Below are 17,717 nucleotides of genomic sequence, written 5' to 3' on the forward strand. Positions count from 1 at the left end.
TTTAGTTTATCTGTTTATTTTATGACATAATGCATGAATTTCTAATATTATGACTCTTTTGATATGTTTGATTAAAATGTTTCTTATTCTCTAATTTTAAAAGTGAAGAACTGAGACTTGATTTAAGATTCCATGATTAGACTTTAAGATTTAAATCTTTATTTAAGATTCCATAATTGGTTTTAAAACAAATAGGTTATTTTTACTATGACATTATTGGAAATCAATTGCCCATATCTTGAAATCTTATTTTGGAAAAAGCACTAATTAGTTTCCTTAATTGTAAACTCATGAATCAATGGATGTACATAGATCCTTAAACTTTAATACACTCTCAGTCTACATTAACATGGTCTTGTATTTTGAGTAGCTTAATAATCAGCCTCCTAAATTCTTTTTCTGGCAATTCAGAGATTTCTTCTTGGTTTGGATCCATTGCTGGTGAGCTATTTTGATCTTTTGGGGGTGTTAAAGAAACTTGTTTTGTTATATTACCAGAATTGTTTTTCTGGGTTCTTTCTCACTGGGGTAGATTATGTCAAAGGAAAGATCTTGGGCTCAAGGGCTGCTGTTCAGATTCTTTTGTCCCATGAGGTGATCCCTTGATGTGGTGCTCTCCTCCTTCCACTAGGGATGGGGCTTCCTGAGAGAAGGACTGCACTGATTGTTATTGCTCTTCTGGGTCTAGCCACCCAGCAGAGCTACCGGGTTCTGGGCTGGTACCAGGGAGTATCTGCAAAGAGTCATGTGATGTGATCTGTCTTCAGTTCTCTCAGGCATGGATACCAGCACCTGTTCCAGTAGAGGTAGGAGGGGATTGAGGTGGGACCTTGGTTGTAGTTTTGATTGCTGCCCTGGTTTTCACTAATGCTGGTTGTGCTTGCAGTAAAGTTAGTCACATGGATAGACTCAGGACCTCTGGTTAGCCAGGATGTTACAGGCGGTAGAGTTAGCTGTTGTTTTCTCCTTTCTTAGGGCAGGGTTGTTCTTTTATGAGTTGCTCTAATGGTTATAGCAGCACAATTCCCAATTGCAAAAATATGGAACCAGCCCAAATGCCCATCAATCAACAAGTGAATAAAGAAAATGTGGCATATGTATATACGTTGTGGACAGCTATTGGTTTTGCAGTAGCATTTTTAACCTTATTGCTTTCTTCACTTTATTTTTTTTCTATCATTTTTTCTAAGTTATTTTCCAGTTTTAATTTATGTGCTCTGTTTTATGTGCCAAGGTAAGGCATCTTAAACCTTTTCTGGATTTTTTAGAGTGATGAAACTGTTCTATATCTTGATTGTGGCAGTGAATTTATATGAATCTGTCATAATTTTTTGTACCCTGTATTAAAATGAGTGAATTTTACTGTATAAAAACAATATTTTATTTTTTAATAATGAAAAACTTTTGGAAATAAGGCTGGGTATTCATAAACAAAAAAGAAGAGAATATATTTTATAAATAGTTCTGACAAGGTTTCAAGTACTGATAAACTAGTGGAAAAACATAATTCTTTTGAATGAATTTGTTTTGGGTATTAAATTCCACTGGATGGTTTTCTCCCTTCATTGGCATAAACTAATATGGGAGTCTCCAGTACACTCTTTATGTTGTTACTTTATAAAATTGTAAAGAACATACAATAATATTTTCAAAGCATACAGCGCTAGATATTGTCTAGCAAAAAAATTAGTCATTCCCAAATCACTGTCATATGTACCTATGCTTTTTGTTTTAAAAAAAAGTATGACTATACTTTTAATATTTACTAAAAGCTGGGATATTTGAAAGATAACGTGAGGATAGTTGAAAATCTTTATAGAATTTCAGGAAGTCCAATAATGTCTGGATAGCATATGCAATTAGTGAAAAACAATAATTCATCTTATGTGACATATCAATTAGAGAAAAATGATACCTTCAATCGTGATGTTATTGACTTATTCACAAATTTTATCATTTATAGAATATAAGAGGAATCCTTTTATCTTTTCCCGTTGCTTCTAGCAACCTCTCAAGGTATACCTTGCCCGGGAAACTAAGAAATGTCTAACAAATGTATGTTAATTAATTTTGTTTCAAATTTTTCTTTATCTTTTGTGTACTCATGAATGCCATCAGTCTTAGCATCACAGTATTAGCAGTGTGACAAGTTTATTCTCTTTTTTAATACTGAAGGATCTCGTAATCAGCTTAAGACTTCACAAAGATCTATTTTTTATTGCCACTATAAAATGAGAATTGTCAATATAAAATATTTGATTTTATTTATACATTAATAAGCCTATCCTAGCTGTGTGCCTAGATATGTGAAAGCATAATGGGCAAATGGTAGAATATTTTTGGAACAAAATCTCATTTAAGGTAAAAATCTTATTAATTTATAAGCTCATCTATGGGGTAAGAGCTACAATTTTTTAACACATTGCTTATGCTTTCCAATATGATGTCCTATTCAGACAGGGAATCTGTTTAAAAATAAAAACAAACAAAAACTATGGGAAGTGTAATACTCCGACGGCTAATGGCAATAGCAGCTAAGGGTGCCTTGCCAAATACCTTGCATCTCCTCTTTTTCCCCATGGTCTCCCTTTTCCCTCTTTGAGTATTATTTTATCATCTCACGAATGCTCTTCCTATTTTTTCTCCATCTGGTTTCTTTATTTAAAATCTGTCCCCAGTGGGAAGGTGTTCATTTTTGGCAAGAGTCATATGTTACATCCTCACAGTGCTTGCCAAATAACCTCACTCAAAGCAGAATGAGTGAGTGAATGAATGAATATTTAAACCGTAGGAAGAAGAGTAAGAACTATTGACTAAATGCTACAAACTGGCTGCTTACAAATCCATTCCAAACTTTATACATTTCTAGTATGAAGAAATCAGCCTTTCTGAAGACAGCCATCAAACCAACATTGAATGGCTTTCTATTAGCATGAATGTAGAATGTATGGATCAGTGGAAACATGAAACTAACATTCTGCAGATAAAGTTGTACATATTATCCAGCTAGTATATATAACTGTCTTAGATGTATGACTTTTAAGCACATAAAAAAATCTCTATTGTCTAATTATATAACACTACACTGCCAATAGCTCTGTCACCCGGCCTGGAATGCAGTGGCATGATCTTGGCTCACTGCAACCTCTCTGGCCCAGGTTCAAGAGATTCTCCTGCTTCAGCCTCCCAAAGAAGTAATTTTTAAAAATACCATTCCAAAAGCTCCACTGTTTCTTCCTAACCAAAGTTTTTACTCTGGAAATGTTACATTAAATTAATCTTAGCAAGAGAGATTCCCCTAGAACCATTAAGAATAATCAAGCTCTATAAAAAGGATAAACTCACTGCAGTATGCCTAGTTGCCAGAATACATCTCTGATAATGTTAGAAATAGCACTGCATTGATGAGCTTTTATTTGGTTAAAGAAGGAGAAAGAGAGAGACTAAGAAAATTCTATGGGTTTATTCAGATAATCTGTGGCAGAAGAGATCCTGAAACAAGACAAGAAGACTTGCAGTTACCCCTCTAAGTCAGCTATATTATCAGTCAACAGGCAACCATGCCTTAACACTGGATTTACTCAGGTTCCAATCATTAACAGATTACATTTTGTTTCCATGTTAGAAGGTAGGTAACAATATTTTGAAATTTTAGACCTTAAAAGCAGTGCCACCTACTTTACACGAAAGGCATCATGTGAAGAGGCAGAGTTGTTGAAGTTAATTTTGCCAATTTTGCATCACTTTGGAAATGAACAAGATTTGGAGCACTGCAGAATAAAAACTGGCCAAATAAAAAAAGTATATTTTATCAAAGAATAAGAATTTGTTTTCACCCAGTGATTTCTGGCTACTTGATCATGCTCCTTTTAGGAAGAATGAAGCATGAATACTTTCTCTTCCAAAGCATCTTTTCAGATATTTCAAACTACCTTCTATGTCTCTCTCTTAATCTCCCTCCTAACCCCCTTTATTTATTTATCCCCTATCTAGCCACCTATCAATCCTATCAATTTATAGATTTATCCATCTATTCAGTTATTTACAGGTAGCACTCACATGTCACTTACATGTCATTCATTGTTTTAAGTACTTTACAAATATTAACTCACTCTTCTTAACAAACTTGAGATATAAGTACTATTATAATTTCTCTTTTACTGATAAGGGTACTGAGGCTGACAAAGGCTCAGTAATTTTCCCAACGTTATATAACTAGAAAGTAGTGAAGCCATTTTTGAACCCAGGCAATTAGACTCGATAGCCGTTAGCTAAATACCCTCATCTTTCAACCTTTCGTCTGTTGGATTATAGTTCTCAGAATTCATACCAACACAGGCATCCTCCTGTGAACCAACTCTCACATTTTGGCATTCTTCCTAAAAGCTAATACCCAGGAGTTCTGAACCCAATTATTAGGACGCGTTCTGACCAAATGGGAATAGCATGAAAATGTTCACCTTTGTTCTAGGTGTCATTATAATTATTACTATTATTAATGTACCTGAAGACTGCATTCATCTTTCACACCCCATACCCCAAACTGTTGTTACAAAGTGAACCTGTGGTTCTCCACATTCTGCAAACTTGTGAAGACAGGGACTGAATGTGTTTGATTCATTGCATCCGCAGCATCTTGTGAAGTGACTGGAAAAAAGTGAGTCAACTAATATGTATTTGCTGGCCTAAAATGAATTAAGGGGGTTTTGTCGTTGTTGTTCACATGTCAAGCAGAGCCTCACATTTTGGAACTGTATAATACACAAGGAAATAAAAAAACCTAAGCAGAGGACTTAACATTTAGCTGTGTTAGATTTCATCCTTTAATTTTAGATCCTTGAGGTAGGCTGTTCAAAACCATTTGATTCTTGATTTTATCATCTGGTCTATTCGGGTATTCCTTCTAAATCTGTCATCTAGCAATTCAAATTGTCATATCTTCTATATCTTCGTCAAAGTTATTGATGAAAAATATTGAGCAAGAGAGGGCCAAGGACAAAGCTTGTCAAAATTCTCATAAGACTACTTTCTAGGCTAACTCTGATTAATAAACATATTACTTTATTCTCTTTGGGTAATTCAAGCTACTTGTGAGGACATTACATTATATTAGGTCAAGTCATAAAAGTTGCATTTTCTTACATCAAAACTGTCAGATATTGGCAATTTCATATAGTTTAACCTAATCTAATGTAGTCCACATTTCTTCATTTTCTAGGAGTGTCATATGAGATTTTGCTAAATATCTCATTTAAATAAAAATAAATCCACATGATGCATAACTTTAATAAGATGTATATTATTTTGTTTAAGATTTATTATTGTTAACTTGATAGATTTTACAAAAATAAGAAATTTTGTTATTTGGCATAACTTGACTCTTCAAGTTTGTTGCCTCTATAATCAAATAATGAATTCCTCATCTATGGGGCCAAGGCTCTTACTTTATCTCCCACAGCTTTCAGTAAAGTATTTTGCATATCATAAATATTCACCAAATGTTGAATAAATAAAATAAAATAATTTTGAGTGTGGTCATAACTCATTCAGCAAAGAACCTTCATTGAGAGGCTTTATATACAATTTCCTAAAACTACCTCTTTTCAAGATATTTCCTATCACCAATCTAACTTCTATTGGCTTTAATAATTTTTGGCAAAGCCCACTCACATGTGGACATACCATATATATATAGAGGGAAAACACCCTTTTTTCATTAAAAATAACCTCATAACCTCTGAAGGTCTATGGGAATTAAATACATACTGAATCACCCAGGCACTTGGCTCAGATATAGAGACACTGCTGATGGTGGCATGACAAAAGGATAAGGTAAAGTAACATCATCTGCCACAATCATAATGAAATCCCAAAATGAGTCACAGAATCCCTTAAGCCACTGATATCAAGAAATGCAAGTTTAACCTCTGTTTGGCCCTCAGGCAAAATTGATGCCACATTTAAATACTCTGATATTAGTGTTTTTGTATCACTGTATCAACTACTACATGACACTCTAATGCTGAACCAATAGAAATTAATTTCTGATAATGCCAGGTCTAGTCAGTGGAACCTGGGAATACGTTTCTTATCAAAATCAAGAGTTCTTAAGGAGGCTTATGATACAACAAAGTCACTTATAATTAGAGAAAAATATCAGCAGTGACTATGGGATTCTTTCCAATTATGGATTTCCCAGTGCTTGAATTAAGACTTTGGCTCTAAAATGAAGCAGACTGACACATTCAGACTATGTCTGTCAATATTTCTGGGCTAGAAAGCTCAAATAATTCCAGTATCCTTCGTAAGCTGTCTGACTGCTTTACTGGCAGAGTCTTCTTTCTCTATCAGCATGAATTTAATATTAAAAGATTATTGCTTATTTATTTATTTATTGTTAAAGTAAGCTTCCATTTTCTACCATTTAGTAGTTTTAGGTTAAGAGGGAAAAAACACCAGTGAAATTAGCAGTGTCCTTGGTATGTGACTGTGTATTTATCTGTACTATTCTTTTGAAACCACAAAGCCAAAGCATTCTAAAATATTTTTTCTCATAATTTGACCATTTTCCCCATTTGTCTGAGGTTTATTATGTTTATCTGTGGATGACTACTGTAATATTTTTAGCACTACTTATTAAAACTCATGTCTTAAAGTCTTGCTCAATATTGCTAATTAACTTCTTCATTACCATAAGCAATGCTGCTAAGCTACAGTACCGTCATAAAATTTTTTAAATGAATAAACAAAATCACGTAATATAAACAATGATACAGCTGCTCATTGTTTATACAGCTCAGCAAATAATGGCCAAGTGCTACTGACTGAATCAGTGAATATTATTCCTTCTCATTAATAGAAAAAGAAAGGAATGTAGAATAAGCTGTGCACATCAAAATAACAGGGAACTCACATATTTAGGATGCAATCAATGTTGCATCTCTGTCTGTAGTGCTCATCAATACTCTGCCAAAAGATAACTACATCCTCCTCATCCCATTTCAAGTAATACAGTCAGCCTATTTTAATCATAAAAAATTTCTTTGTAATTTAAAAGGATCAATTCCATTACACATTCACTGTAATTCATTTAAGGTCTTAAGCACAGAATTGGGCACAAATTTAAGTATTCGATAAGTATTTGTTAAAAGAGTGAAATATGCAAAATTACATAACCTTATCATTTAGAATAATTAAGGACACCTAAAAGCCCTCTGAATTATCTCAGAGACAGTATACTTAGAATCTAAATATAGGTAATCATGATGGCTATAAGTGAAACACGAAATGGATTCATATTTTAAGCTTTACTTTTTCTTATAGTTTAGAAATGCTTACACTTCCCAAGGCTTGTGTAAACTTTAATTTTACCGCTTTTACTATTTCATATTATTTTAAACAGGAATAATATCAGAATTGCCACACATCCTAATAGAAATAGGGTAGAGTATGAATAAATAAATCAACATCAGTAACAAAAATCAATGACTGTATTTTCATTTCTAAATTGGAGTTAGAGTCGGGATAAAACTAAAAGAATTAATGAAAACCAAACAAAGATCTTCAGAATAACCGGCTACTACTCACCCTAAGTCACTAAGCTAAATATTTCTGGAAGTAAACTATAATGATGCATATAGAAAAGAAGTGAAGAGAGAGGTTAACATACATAAAGAAATGTTTCTCTTAAAAGTACTTATTTCATTAAGTGAGACAACACTTTCTTTTTTCTTTTTTTTTTTTTTTTGGAGGCAGAATTTTGCTCTTTTTGCCCAGGCTGGCTGGAGTGCAATGGCACGATCTCGGCTCACTGCAACCTCTGCTTCCCCGGTTCAAGTGATTCTCCTGCCTCAGCCTCCCAAGTAGCTGGGATTACAGGCATGCACCACTGTGCCTGGCTAATTTTGTATTTTTAGTAGAGATGGGGTTTCTCCATGTTGGTCAGGCTGGTCTCGAACTCCTGACCTCAGGTGATCCACCCTCCTCAGCCTCCCAAAGCACTGGGATTACAGGCATGAGCCACCATGCCCAGCCGAGACAACATTTTCATGCATAATTTTAGAAATTAAAAAGATATGTTTTTAGAGGCCCTTTTAACCATATTAGAATATTTAATTCAACAGATTCAGATTTGAAAAGATGCTTTTACATTTTATAGTCTTAGTTGGATCAAAGTCAAGAGATGCTTCTGTCTTTAAGAGAAAAGTAAGAGCAACAGGGTCTGGAACAAACACATCAGCCTGATTCAGGATGGGCAAGATCTCTGGTTCCCTACATTCACTCAGACCTCAGCTGGCAAAGCTGAGTGCCATTCATGCTGGCCTTGAAGAGGCAGAATAAATTAACACAGTCAGAAAGAGGGATTGGTCTCACAGTATTTCAAAACAGCTCTTCATCTGTCTATGTTTAGGGAAATCAGTGGGAATGGATGGAAGAAGGTATCCATCATGTGTTATAGACTATGAGTTAGTACGCTGAGAAAATTACAAACATACATGAAAAATTGAAGTTCTACCTGTTCCTATTTTTGAGTATGAAACATAACCTTTGCCTTAAGTTAAAATATGGAAATCCAAGGTATTGCCCATGGTGAGAATAGAAGCCTATTGGTTCCTTTTCTAAATTCCTTTAACCTATACTAACAGGTCTAATTTGTCTTTTTGTCCATTTTTCACCTCTCCCGCCTCCAACATATGAACAGATCAAAACACTGCATGACTGCCTAGAGTCTCATTGCTCTTCTCACTGTGTTAATTGATTACAGCTATTCAAGGTGAGGATAAATGGCATTCTGTCTGGCCAGGATAAGCCTGTGAGGGACATGTCCATCCTATATCAGGCGGCTGCTCTTCTCTGTCAACCATACAGGCAGTAATTCTGTGAGGACACAAAACAGGGTCATTTACTAAAACAAACTGATGTGCTTCACTGCCTGAGCAGCCTAAGTCTAGAGAGGGAGGTAGTATATATATATTGCTCCACAGCTTCTTAATAGATTAATACACTTACTCATGCTAAGATACAAATTCAATTAAATGTTAGGAAGTCGAGAACAGGGATTCTTTTCCAAACCCAGAATCACCATAAAAAAAATACTGACCCAGGGCCTTACTTCAAATACTGAATCAACACATTTTAGGGCTCTGATTTGATGGGATGTGGGAGAGACAGAAAATCAGCATTTTAACATGATCCCGGGGTGATTTATATAGCCTCCTTGCATTAGATAGGAAATTTAGAAACATCTAATTAGTCATTAGATAGGAGATTCAGAAACATCTACATAAACATCTTTATAAAGGCAATCAACAAAAATAGTCACAGAAATTTAAAACACAAAAAACTGTTTAACATATTTTTACTATATTTTGTAGCTTATACTAACCTAGTAGTAGCTATGGAATACACAATAATTCTCTCCCTTTTTTTTTTTTTTTTTTTTTTTTGAGACAGAGTCTTATTGCAGCACCGAGGCTGGGTGGCTCAGTGCTGGATCTCGGCTCACTGTAACCTCCATCTCTGGGTTCAAGCAATTCTCGTGCCTCAGCCTCCTGAGTAGCTGGGATTACAGGTGCCTGCCACCATGCCCGGCTAATTTTTGTATTTTTAATAGAGAACAGGGTTTCACCATGTTGGCCAGGCTGGTCTCAAACTCCTGACCTCAGGTGATCCACTCACTTAGTCCTCCCAAAGAGCTGGGATTACGGGCAATAATTCTCAAATTTAAGCAGCTTGTTACAAGTAGATTGCTGGGCTCCACCCCCCAGAGTTTCAGATTCAGTCTAAGGTGGGACCCGACAATTTTTCTTTGTAACAGTCCTTAAAAAAAATTCAGTTAAGTGTAATCTATATGCACATAGGTTTGATTATACAAATGAATATGATAGGACACTTCTAATTCACCAAATAATTTAAACTCACTGATCACTAAACAAAATTATTTGACTCCCCAAATAATTACATAACATTGTAGTAAAACATTCTAATATTTCCTCTACAAGTGAATTTTTTTTTTTTTTTTTTGAGACAGAGTCTCCCTCTGTCACCCAGGCTTGAGTCAAATGGCATGATCTTGGCTCACTGCAACCTCTGCTTCCTGTGTTCAAGCGGTTCTCCTAACTCGGCCTCCCAGCTACAGATGCCCACCACCGTGCCCAGCTAATTTTTGTATTTTTAGTAGAGATGGCGTTTCGCCATGTTGGCCAGACTGGTCTTGAACTCCTGACCTCAAATGATCCACCTGCCTTGGCCTCCCACAGTGCTGGGATTACAGGCGGGATCCACCGCGCCCAGCTTACAAATGATTTTTAATATTATTACACCATGATAATGACCATCAGTAGTGCTTCTCTCATCAAAAGCATTCACTCAATATTAGGCTAACAGTCAATACTAATGGTTAATATTAATAATAACAAGGTTCGATGAATATACCTACCTATTCCTTCCAAGGGAATGTAAGTACAACATAAAAAGGGCATAGTTGGATAAATTTTAAAAAACCTAATGTTGCAGATAGGCAATTTTTACCTGTTTTACTGTGAAAGCTGAAAGCAAAAATTTTAAAGTTTCACCTCTGGTTAGAATGGTTGACTCTTCTTTTATTCAAATTCAATGTTGGTATTTTTACACTTAACGGTTTTCTTTTAATGTTTTTCCACGTTTGTCCTTACAAACAACTGGTGAAAGCTGTTTGTTTGAAATGTTCAAATGTGAAAGTCAATAGAGAGTACTGCTCAACCAAATAAAGGTTGAGTATTCCTTCTCTGAAATGTGTGGGACCAGAAGCATTTTGGATTTCAGATTTTTCCAGAGTTTGGAATAGTTGTAAATACATATTTGAGATATCTTGGGGATGGGATCCAAGTCTAAGCATGGAATTCATTTATGTTTCATCAATATCTTATACACACAGCCTGAAGGTAATTTTATACAATGTACTTAACAATTTTGTGCATGAAACAAAGTTTTGACAGTCTTTTGACCGCAATCTATCACATGAGGTCAGGTATGGAATTTTCCTTTTGTGGGAGGTTGTTGACACTCAAAAAGTTTTAGATTTTGGAGCATTTCAGATTTCTAATTTTCACGTTAGAGATGCTCAATCTGACATGACACTAGAACTATTTCTTATGTCTCTGGAGTGAAAGACCAACCCACTTTGTTATCCTGTGTTTCCCTAGGAGAGTAGATTCAATGTGTTACATACTTTTTCAGGGCTATTTAATAAACAGACAGAAGCAAATCCCCTAGCGATATTCAAAACTTTTAAGAACTGCATTTTTTTCTTCCTTAGCAAATAAATAAATAAATAATAAATACTAGAAATAGAGTAAGGCTCTTCTCTTGCAGTTTTATTTTCACAGTAGTACTTTGGCACTTTCCCAGGAATTTGTGTGTCCTAATGACGAGGAGGTGCCAATTAGTTAGCTGGATAACTGTCCTGAACAAAATTAGCAGTTTATACATTCCTTCATGGAATTCTAAGTGAACTATCAGTCCTGTGTTCACGTGAATTATTAGATTAATCTTCAGAAATTTATTTCAAAATTTCAAAGACTGAATATATTCACTAAAATGTTTGGTATAATACAGAAGAGCTCAAATCTGAACTACTCAAACATTTAGTACCATTAAACCTTTGGATCACATGTAGTAAAAGCATGTACTACATAAAATAAAAAGGTATATAGTGAGTAATTAAAAAACCTTTTTTTAGAGAAATTTTCTTTTTTTTTTGAGATGGAGTCTCGTGCTCTATGGTCCAGGCTGGAGTGCAGTGGCACGATCTCTGCTCACTGAAAGCTCCGCCTCGCAGGTTCAGGCCATTCTCCTGCCTCAGCCTCCCGAGTAGCTGGTTCTACAGGTGCCCGCCAGCACGCCCGGCTAATTTTTTGTATTTTTGTAGAGACGGGGTTTTCACCGTGTTAGCCAGGATGGTCTCGATCTCCTCACCTCATGATCCACCCACCTCGGCCTCCCAAAGTGCTGGGATTACAGGCGTGAGCCAGCACACCTGGCCAGAAATTTTCAAATATAAACAAAAGCAAGGAAATGAATAAAGATCTAAATTCCAAATCATTTAACCTGCTTTCAAAAACAATAGCAATATATAATGAACATTTCTCAGATCATTATATATGTTTATTTAATAGTCGCACTGTTGACACACTTAGTAAGTGATCTAATAATTGCATACAACTTTAATAGAAAAGTATAAATCAATACATTCAAGAAGACTCTTGTTGATGCATTGTTTTGGGAAAAAGTTCTCACGGAAAAGATTTATCAACACAGAAATAGCAACTGAATTTTCTTTTTCTTAATACAGAGGATTTCATCACAGATACATTTAATTTACATAAATTCAAGTCGTTCTTTTATGTTATTACAATACTATAAAATTATACTTTGTAAAGATACTTTTCATTATGTACTCCATACTTTGTGCAATAATATATAATAATATCTGTACAGCACATAGGAATATATTTTTAAAAATTCAGTATATTTTATGATCTATTGAAGAAGTTTCAAAAATAATTTTGATTATACTAAACTTTAATAGTTGATTTCAGACCCTGACCCCAACATATAATTTACTTCAACTAAGTGATTATTTCAGATATTCAATTTCTTATGTGAATTCTGTCCTGAAATTTAAAACTTTTATAAATCTTTTCTGGTTATCTTGTTTTAGTAGTAAAAAAATAAAATAAAATAAAGAACTCAAAACCCCTACTTCATTCACATATAATAGTCTTCTTGCTCACTGTTAGGTTTAGAAAATTGTACCTTTTCGGCGCGTGAGGCCTCTTTCCCTGCTGCCGCCGAGTCGTGCAGAGGCGGAGGCTTGGGTGCGTTTAAGATTCAGCTTCAGGGCTTGGCACAGTGGTTCACGCCTGTAATCCCAGCACTTTGGGAGGCCGAGGCGGGTGGATCACAAGGTCAGGAGATCGAGATCATCCTGGCTAACACAGTGAAACTCCGTCTCTACTAAAAATACAAAAAATTAGCCGGGTGTGGTGGCGGGCGCCTGGAGTCCCAGCTACTCGGGAGGCCGAGACAGGAGAATGGCATGAACCCTCGAGGCAGAGCTTGCAGTGAGCCGAGATCGTGCCACTGCACTCCAGCCTGGGCGACAGAGTGAGACTCCGTCTCAAAAATAAATAAATAAATAAATAAATAAATAAAAATAAGATTCGTCTTCACCGGTAACCCACCGCCATGGCCGAGGAAGGTATTGCTGCTGGAAGCGTAATGGACGTTAATACTGCTTTACAGGAGGTGCTGAAGACTGCCCTCATCCACGATTGCCTAGCACGTGGAATTCATGAAGCTACCAAAGGCTTAGACAAGCACCAAGCCCACCTTTGTGTGCTTGCATCCAACTGTGATGAGCCTGTGATGTATGTCAAGTTGGTGGAGGCCCTTTGTGCTGAACACCAAATCAACCTAATTAAGGTTGATGACAACAAGAAACTAGGGGAAAGGGTAGGCCTCTGTAAAACTGACAGAGAGGGGAAGCCTCATAAAGTGGTTGGTTGCAGTTGTGCAGTAGTTAAGGACTATGGCAAGGAGTCTCAGGCCAAGGATGTCATCGAAGAGTACTTCAAATGCAAGAAATGAAGACATAAATCTTTGGCACACACACACACACACACACACACACACACACAGAAAGAAAAAAAAGAAAATTTTAGCTTTTCCATTACTGTAAAACTGGGAACTTGAATTTGTGTCATGGTATTTCAAATTCTTAACTCTAGAACATTATCAGCTAAATCAATAGTCTTGTTCATCCACTGAGATACGTTGCCATGTTCCTGAAAGCTTTTAGTTAAAAAAAAAAAAAAAAGCTGTCATAGGAATCCAGACCATCTGGCAAGTCAATATATTCATACTTGGGGGATAATTCAGTGAAGGTTATGAAAAGTAGCAGAATATGCTGCCCCAAAATATGCCACTTGGCATATTGATGATTTTGAACTGAAGACAATTGGAAATAGATACAAGGCAAGCTCTAAGCAGACTATAAATTTACAAAGGTATCCCCTCTCTCCTCTCTACTAGGAAAAATAGAAGTTAATCACCAGAGACAACTTTAAACCTTTATCAGCCTGGAGACGGCACCAGAAGAATCCACATAATAAACCTTACTAACTACAGCAGTCTCCTCTTATCCGTGGAGAATGTGTCCCAAGGCCCCCCAGTGGATGCCTGAAACAACCGATAGCAGCAAATAGTACACATACCAGGTTTTTCCCCATACATACACACCTATAACAAAGTTTAATTTATAAATTAGGCACAGTAAGAGATTAACAACAATAATTTATAATAAAATAGAACAATTATAACAATATGCTGCAATACAAATTATATGAATACAGTCTCTCTTTCTCTCAAAATATTATATTGTACCATACAGTCATCTTTCTGTATCCACATAGTATTGGTTCCTGATCTTCCCGGGGATTTTCTGTGGATGCTTAAGTCCCTGATATAAAATGGTATAGTATTTGCATATAACCTACACACATCCTCCCATACAGTTTAAATCATCTCTGCATTACTTATAATCCCTAATACAATGTAAATATAATTTAGACAGTTGTTATACTGTATTGTTTTTCTAAAAAATCATATTATTTTTTATTTTTATTTTTATTTTTTTATGCTTCCCTTTCCTGAATTTTTTCTTTTCTTTTTTTTTTTTTTTTGAGACAGAGTTTTGCTCTTGTTGCCCAGGCTGGAGTGCAATGGCGCGATATTGGCTCACTGCAACCTCCGCCTCCCAGGTTCAAGCGATTCTCCTGCCTCAGCCTCCTGAGTAGCTGGGATTATAGGTACCTGCCACCGTGCCCTGCTAATTTTTTTGTATTTTTAGTAGAGACAGGGTTTCACTGTGTTGGGCAGGCTGGTCTTGAACTCCTGACCTTAGGTGATCCTCCTGCCTCAGCCCCAAAGTGCTGGGATTACAAGCATGAGGCACCATGCCTGGCCTGTTTCCTGAATATTTTTGATCTGATGTTGTTTACTCACCTGTTTGCAGACCTCGGTTGACCGCAGGTAACTGGAACTGCGGATAGCAAAACTGCAGATAAGAGGGAACTACTGTAGCTCTCATGTTCCATTAGTTTCCCCCATATATTTACCTTCCCACAATTTGCTGCCCTTACAAGCTCAAAGTTCTTTTCCTTTGTCTTGCCACTTCTCTACAAAATCTGTTGTTTTTTTGTTTAGATGCTATATAGCCCTAAATTCCAATCACCCCGTTGAGTTACTCTTCAGAGTTCTCCCATGTGCATCCATGAAGAACTCCTTAATAAACTCCTGTTTTTCTCTTGTTAATCTGTCTTTTGTCAGTCTAATTTGCTGGGCCCCACCAATGAACCTAAGTTAGAAGGAAAAAGGGTTTTTCTCCTTGCCTACAGTGGTATAAAAATATTTTTTAAGAAATTAAAATATCAAGAATTGTTTAATAAGCACAGTACCTGCAACGCATGGCAGTTATTCTTATAGGCCACACTCCATTAAAATTTCAGAATAAAATTTTACTTTTCGGAAAAGTGAGGGCTTCTTTTATTAACAACGTAATAATTTGGTGGAAAGAATTATAGGAATAAAAGGTTGCCAGTGCTTTAGGAGGTTATAATCTGGATTGTTTTGCATTATTATTGCAGCTTGAGGCCGAATGAGACAATAGTACTAGGAAAAAGAAAACTCCAGTATAAGATCAATTCTTATTCATTATTTCATATATACCAATATTTGATTTAGTATATTACTAAGGGATAACTGATCACATAATGCTTTTCTCCATGTTTCATGTTGTCCAGGGCTTAAAAAGTCTCTGGTGCTAGTGCAGATGATTGTCAGATTCAAGTCTTCTCCAGCTCGGTATTATCCACCTGGACAAGTGCATGCAAACTGTGCTCTTTCTTTCTTCCCTATTCTACCCCGTAACCTTTTACTGAAGAACAGTTCAGTATGATCGACTTTTATGCTATTTTAAGCATCATTGTAATGAACACCTTATGCATGTCTTTGCACACAAGTATGAGAGTTTCCCTAGGAAGAAAACTTAGAAGTAGATTTCCAATATACCAGGTATGTAAAACATGGTATTTTTTAAACATGGTATTTTAAACATAATATTTTAAAACATGGTAATACTAGGTAGGAAAACATGAGTTTTAGTAGGTGAGGAGGTTGAGAACACACTACCCTGTAATACAGAGCTCTGACACATTGAATATTTTAAGCTGAAGAAATTGAGAAATGGCAAATGCAGGAGGGTATCTCTGATTTTCTCCTGAAGCATTTCATAAGAAACTCAAATGAGAGCTGCCCTTCATATACCCAGTGGAAAGGGGCATCTTTATCTCCAAAGATGGAGGGGAAAGAGGAATCAGAATGAATAGGCTTTGCTAAATTTCCCCCAGTTTATTTCACTTAACCCATACTTTGCCCTATCACACTTTTTCATAACTGCACACTTCATCAAATCTCACATAAAAATACTCAGGTTTAACCATTTTGGGGGGGTCTTCATTTCCTTAGGAAGTCTCTCATGTCATGTAAAACTTAAATTAAATAAATGTGTATATTTTTCTATTGTTAATGTCTTTGGTTACAGAGTCCCAGCCAAGAATGTAGATGGATAGAATGAAAATATTGTTTTCCTTCTCTGCAGTTTCTGGTGATGAGGATGGGACTGCATTGGCTAGGTCACTCAACAACTCTGGGGCTGCCACTGACTAAGCCAGCAAAGAATTCTTACTGAGTCAGTTTCCTGGATCTCTACCTGCAGTGGCCAGTGGAGAGGGAAGGTAAGATTTTTTTCCTGTCCAGTCCTTTCCAAATTCAGATTAGCAGGAGAAATTTGTAAGAATTATTCCTTTGAATTGTGACTCTCACAAATTTGGTTCTAAGTACTCAGTGATTATTGATCCTTTTCCTCCCAGGACAGCCATGGCGTTCCTATTTGTCTCACTTTATATCTTGAGAGCTTGGCTTGACTTTACACCTGTCAGGGCACACAGATTGTCAGGCCTGCATCTGTAGGTAGCCAACTGTTAGATAGGGGCCCTGAGATATGAAGATGGCTGAACAGAAATGTGGGCTGCACCCCATTTGCAGCTGATATCCTACTGGCATGACTAGCTTGCAGGAGGTTTTGTCTACATCTGTCATTCTTCTATCTTTGGTAGTGGCACTGGATCATGAGGGTGGCTTCTTTTGCACCCTCTCTGGGGAAGTCTCTTGTATCTGTGGTTAGCCTATAAAAGGGCTTATTGATTTTGATTTTGAGTCACATGGAATAGATACCCCTTTGGTTTAAAAAAGGTGGTGGGGAGTGGTTCTGGTTGGCTCATGCCTGTAATCCCTGCTCTTTGGGAGGCTGAGGCAAAAGGACTGTTTGAGCCCAGGAGTTTGAGACCAGTTTAGGCAACACAATGAGTTCTTGATCTCTAAAAAAATAACTAATTAAAGGAAAAGGGTCCATCTCTTCTGGGTCTTTGTAATTAGGGGACAAAAGGGGATTCAATTGTGTCAGGAAAATTTACTGTTTGTCCCATTCAAAACCTGACAATCATATTTGAAAGGATTTTTTTGTTGAAAATACTCTATGGTCGAAAATGGGCTTAACTGGAGGCTGATCTTCAGAGCCTGAGAGGAACTATTTTTAAGGCCTTCTCTCCTAATATGGA

The 17,717-nt window shown here is 36.3% G+C and overlaps 2 protein-coding genes across 31 annotated transcripts in view; one reads left to right on the forward strand and one right to left on the reverse strand.

Moving 5' to 3' along the window:
- The window catches only part of ADGRL3 (adhesion G protein-coupled receptor L3), an 861,253-nt gene that overhangs the window by 276,896 nt on the left and 566,640 nt on the right, over positions 1 to 17,717 (reverse strand). The window lies entirely within an intron of this gene.
- On the forward strand, positions 10,139 to 13,651 carry LOC117979990 (small ribosomal subunit protein eS12-like). The gene has a single exon (XM_055111517.2). The coding sequence runs from the start codon at positions 13,228 to 13,230 to the stop codon at positions 13,627 to 13,629; it is 402 nt and encodes a 133-aa protein (XP_054967492.1). The 5' UTR covers positions 10,139 to 13,227; the 3' UTR covers positions 13,630 to 13,651.

Source organism: Pan paniscus, chromosome 3 (assembly GCF_029289425.2).
Source record: "Pan paniscus chromosome 3, NHGRI_mPanPan1-v2.0_pri, whole genome shotgun sequence".
Taxonomy (NCBI): domain Eukaryota; kingdom Metazoa; phylum Chordata; class Mammalia; order Primates; family Hominidae; genus Pan; species Pan paniscus.